Source organism: Frankliniella occidentalis, unplaced genomic scaffold (assembly GCF_000697945.3).
Source record: "Frankliniella occidentalis isolate FOCC.00 unplaced genomic scaffold, Focc_3.1 Scaffold138, whole genome shotgun sequence".
In the NCBI taxonomy this organism is placed as follows: Eukaryota; Metazoa; Arthropoda; class Insecta; order Thysanoptera; family Thripidae; genus Frankliniella; species Frankliniella occidentalis.
The window spans coordinates 1-5,215 of NW_026267265.1; the positions used below are offsets into that span (position 1 = coordinate 1).

General features: G+C 60.4%; 1 protein-coding gene across 1 annotated transcript in view; it reads left to right on the plus strand.

The window, feature by feature from the left end:
* Positions 1–866: 866 nt before the first annotated feature.
* LOC113208112 (NACHT and WD repeat domain-containing protein 2) overlaps positions 867–5,215 on the plus strand; it is a gene marked incomplete at its 5' end in the record, with an annotated part of 10,010 nt that continues 5,661 nt past the window's right edge. The window contains 8 exons of the mRNA XM_052270794.1: positions 867–1,070; positions 1,864–2,008; positions 2,086–2,510; positions 2,581–3,164; positions 3,237–3,692; positions 3,799–3,945; positions 4,068–4,173; positions 4,833–5,005. Of these exons, the coding sequence (XP_052126754.1) occupies positions 867–1,070; positions 1,864–2,008; positions 2,086–2,510; positions 2,581–3,164; positions 3,237–3,692; positions 3,799–3,945; positions 4,068–4,173; positions 4,833–5,005 (2,240 nt within the window). The remainder of the gene's footprint in view (positions 1,071–1,863; positions 2,009–2,085; positions 2,511–2,580; positions 3,165–3,236; positions 3,693–3,798; positions 3,946–4,067; positions 4,174–4,832; positions 5,006–5,215) is intronic.

Consider the following 5,215-nt stretch of genomic DNA (forward strand, 5'->3'; position numbering starts at 1 on the left):
CCCACCCCGCCCCGTCGGAAGCGACTTTGATTGATTGCGGGGATACGGCCCCTTCCGGCTCGCCCTCTAAATGGAGCGGCAAATTAAGGGTCTTACGAGTGCCGAGGGCGGCGGGGGGCAGAGGAGGTGGGAGGGGTAGCTGCGCATGCAACATGTTATTCACGTTCACATTGCGTCGCCCCGCGGGGTGGCGGGACGACGGGGCGACGGGGCGGTGGGGTACGCCTCCACTTTGACAGGGAACTGTCCGCCCGCGCACCCGGCCGGTCGGCTTCGGCCCGGCCCGGCCCCGCTCCACCCCGCCGCAGAGCTCAATAAGCCCTCCAAGTCTTTTCACTAGTCGCGGATCAAAGTGAATACCTCCGCGGTGATGAACGAAACCCCTCGACAGAGGAGTTGCAGAGCGCGGGGGCGGGGAAGGAGAAGGGGGGTGAAACTGAACTTATTGCGGAAACGGCTGCGGTAGTCCGGCGAGGGTAAACGAAATAAAGAGCAGACGAGAACCCCGCCAGTTGCACCCTGCTGCCGGTGAGTTTTCAGTTAGATTCCAGCTCGTGTTCTTTTTGCTTCGTAAAAATGGAAAGCTCTCTGTGATGGAAAAGGGTGAAGCATATACCGATACCTCTAATAAGCTGTTTGCAGGCTGCATGTTTACCAAACTGACCCGAGGGAGCTTTCGTTGGGTCTTTAGGCTCAAAACGTTTACCTGGCCGAGCCCCCGCACTTCGCACTTGGGCGTGTAGGGGGCGGCGGAGGCGGGCCACCGACTTCACACAGCTGCTTGGCGGGTTGGCCTACCCTGCACTTCGCGGGCGCTTTGTCGTTGAGAGAGGGCGCCTTCACTGTAAATGCTTCCGCCTGTGCAGGTGTTCCTGGGCCAGAAGTACGGCTACCGACCCATCCCGACGTACATCGTGTCGTCCGAGCTGCAGATGCTGCGCGACGAGCTGGCCTCCACGGGGACGGACGTGGTGCTGCTGGACACGTGGTACCGGAAGGACAGCAACGCCGTGCCGCCCGTGTCGGTGCTCCAGCCCATCTCCTCCATCCTCATCAACTTCAACAACAAGGCATGCGGCATTTTTAATCACCACATACACATCGGCTGTCGCCGCGCGGCCCCCGCCGTGGCGGCACTCTCCCCTGCGCCCGCTCCGCTCCCATTGGAAACCCCCTTCAGCGGCAACCTCTCCGCCCCTCACCCTCCCTGTTTTAAAAATGAAACCAGCACGGCGAGCTTTTCATCGGAGAGCCACAGCCTGTGGCAGGAGGCCTGTCCCCTCCGGCCCGCTCCCCTCCCCGCGGGAGACTCGTCCATACTTTCTGGTTCGAAATGATCTTTTGTCCATCGAGCACCCCCCCCCCTCCCTCCCCGTACCGGCCCCATCCCTTCATCTGGCTGGAGATGAATTGCTGCTCCAAACTCGTCTGGTTTGAAGGAATAAGGAAGCAGCTCTGGGGCTGCTGGGGCCGCCAGGCTGGCACGGCGGAGCCACGCCTCGCCACGCCACGCCCCAGCCGCACCGCCGGCCCACGGATCGAACCCAGGGCTCTCCTTCATTTTCCACTCCGTCGAGGTGGGAGGCCCCGGGCGCGGGCGCGGGCCGGGGGGCGAAGGCCTCCTTAGCGAGAGCGGGGGAAAGGGTTGCGGTGCGCAAACTGGTCAGGGGGAAAGTGGCGCGGCAATTGCCCACGGACCAGCCTCTTCTTAAAGGTGGCAGTCCGGTGTCCAGGCCAGCGGTGACCAGCGTTCCTTATTGCCCAAAAGTTCGCGTCTTTTCTTTTTCGCACAATGACAGATAGTCACGCACGTTTTAATTTAGGGCGTGGAGCTTTAACTGTTTTAATCACCGGTGGTCACAGCGGATACCCAAGCTGCAGCAGCACGACCAGGCCGTGTGGTGGGACACACTGGGCAAGATGCAGAAGCTCCTTCGCAAGGCGTCCGCCACCCTGTTCGCCGCAGGGAAGATGGACAGGGACGCCATGCACAACTATTTCATGTCGGGTGAGTCGGGCGGGAGAGGTTTGGGCGTCTCTGACGACTTCGGCGAAGTCCGTTCTCATTTGTTTTCTTTTTCCCAGTAACGGAGCGCGAGGTGATCAACGGCATCCTGAGCGTGAAGAACACCAAGAACAGCTGCCTGGCCTACGTCCGGTACATCAACAACATCAACCTGCAGAACTTGAAGAAGGCCTCGCTTTTCTTGGACGTGCTGAATCGCTCATTGGACACGGAGGCCTCCAAGCTGATGGCCAACCTGCGGGACGAGCGGCTCACGGCCAAGATCGAGGCCAGCAACTACCAGCGCTACACGGTGGAGTGGATCGGGCGCGAGGGGCTCGACACGGAGACGCACGAGGAGTACCTGCAGCACTTCATCACGCACTTTTACCGCAACATCACCAAGCTGGTGGACCGCGCCATGCGCAAGGAGGACTCGAGCGCCCAGGGCCAGATCGTGACCGAGATCCTGCAGCACTTGCATGCCTGTAACAACGCAGTCAAGGTCAGTGATCCTGGAGTCGCTCTTGCTGTACTCTGCGCGCCTCGCTGACACCCTCTTTGTCCTTGCGCAGGTGTTCTACGGGCGCGAGCAGGAGCTGGACCGCATCCAGCGCTACGTGTCCGGCGAGTACGAGAAGCCCCTGGTGCTCTACGGCGAGGGCGGTTGCGGGAAGACGTCCCTGCTTGCCATGTCAGCGGGCAACTCTTCCACAGAATGGTTTCCCGGGGCGAGGCCAGTTTGCGTCATCCGCTTCCTGGGCACGACGCCTGACTCGAGCGCGCTCACGCCCACCCTCATCTCCATCTGCCAGCAAATCTCGTACAACTTCATGCTCCCCTACGAGGACATTCCCGACGACCTGGTGCCCCTGACGGCCCACTTCAAGCACCTTCTGACCTGCGCCACCAAGGAGCAGCCCCTCATCGTGTTCCTGGACTCGGTGGACCAGCTGACGGGCGCGCAGGACGCCAACAAGGTGTCGTGGCTGCCGACGCGCCTGCCGCCCTACTGCAAGCTGATCGTGTCCTGCGCTGCCGAAGCCGACAACCCGGAGGTGTCGCGCGAGTACCACCTCCTGCGGAGGATGCTGGACGTGGAGGAGCAGTTCATCGAGGTGACGGCCCTCGGCGAGGACCTGGCCATGCAGGTCATCAAGTAAGCAATCTAAGTGCCCACATACCCAGCTCGATACTCGCCACTTGCTAACATGTCTTTCCGTGACTCCAGGATGTGGATGCGCACGGCGTGCCGCGACCTCACCAACTACCAGTGGCGGCTCGTGTCCAACGCCATCAGCTCGTGCTCGCTGCCCATCTTCGTGAAGCTCGTCTTCGCCGAGATCTGCCGCTGGCGCTCGTACACCAAGCCCCAGGACACGCACCTGGCCGCCACCGTCATGGACTCCATCATGATGCTGTTCGAGCGGATCGAGAAGCAGCACGGCCGCATCCTCGTGTTCCACGCGCTCGCCTACATCACGGCGGCCAAGAGCGGCCTGTCCGAGTCGGAGCTGGAGGACCTCATCTCGCTGGACGACCGCGTGCTGGACGACGTGTACCAGTACCACATGCCGCCCGTGCGCCGCATCCCGCCGCTGCTCTGGACCCGCATCCGGAACGACCTGCCCAACTACCTGAGCGAGCGCGAGGCGGACGGCGTCAGCGTCATGAACTGGTACCACAGGTCGGTCATCGCCCGGGGCGAGCGTCGCTGTGATGAGGCCAGGGTCATGTTCGATCCCGTCAGGACAAGCTCACCCACCCCTCCCCCTCTTTTCGTTGGCTTGAAGGCAGTTCCGGGACACGGCCAAGGAGCGGTACTTCAAGAACATGAACATGGCCATGTACTTCCACTCGTCCATCGCCGACTACTACCTCGGCATCTGGGGCGGCGGGAACCCTAAGCCCTTCAAGTACACCGAGATCCAGAGGCACAGGTGAGCTACCTTGGGAAAAGTTTTGGCGCGCGGCCCGGCCCGGCCGGGGACGGCCGACAGGCGGATGGGGTCGTGCGGTCAACAGGAAGCTGCTGTCTTATCCGCCTCTCGGCGCCTTTTAGGTTCAACCTGACGGACAAGGAGGGGTCGGCGGACCGTAAGGTGCCCGTGCAGCCGCTCGTGTTCTACACCAAGGACGGCAAGGTGTCGCGGTACAACTTACGAAAGGCAAGTCCGTAGCGCGGAAAATGAGTTTGGGCGGGAAAGGAGCGGTGAACACCGAGGTTCTCGACTGTTCGCGCACCTTCACCTCGGACATAATATGTTTAAAAAATACTTACACGCAAGATGGATAGTCTTGACAGATTTTCGAATCTTCGAACATTTGAATAAACGATCGGGTACTGAACGGTCGGTATACACTGTAATTTCCGTTTATACCCTTCCTAGACATCAAGCGAAACATGCAGGACCCTCCACTCGTCGACCCGGCCCCCGGTTAGGACTCTTATGCGGGCATAATGAATGAATCTAAAATTATCGCTTGGGATGATTTTGGTTGAGATACTAGAACTGGAGTAGTTGAAACGCCTCCCCTTAATTTGGCCAAAGTTTTTGACTTTGCACGTTTGCAGTGTCCATCCTGCCTGGCCTGGCACGGTGACCGCCATCACTTTTGTAGACAGCCGGTGTGAGTTGAGGGAAGGTGTGGCGGTCGAGGAGGCGGGGCGGGGCACGGGACGCGGTGGTAGAGGTGTCAGTCAAGGGGCGAGAGTGGTTAGGAGGAGAGGGAGGGGTGGATGCAGAGAGTAGATTTCAGCCCCTCCCCCTCTCTCTCTGTCCCCTCTCCTTCCGGGGGCGCAAACTTTTATCATTTGCTCACACAGTTTGGCGAGATGCCGTACCACATGGTCCGCGCGCGCCGGTTCAAGGACCTCTACGAGCACGTCCTCTTCAACTACGAGTGGCTGCACGCCAAGCTGTCCTCCTGCCCGCTCCAGGCCGTCCTCTCCGACTTCGAGGACGCGTGCAACAACATCGACGACCGCGACGCCACGCGGTGAGTGTGTGGCCCACGGCCCGCCCTGCTTTGGTTTCTTACTTGTTCGTGCCATTAATGTAACGAGTTCGAGTGGCTCCGACCGGTAGGAGAGGTGATGGTGACGCCGGGGGGAGGGACGAATTACCTCCAAAATGCTCGATTACTTTCGTATCAAAATTTTCCCCTGCAGCCCGAGGCACTCCACTGATATTATTGCTCTCTGCTCCC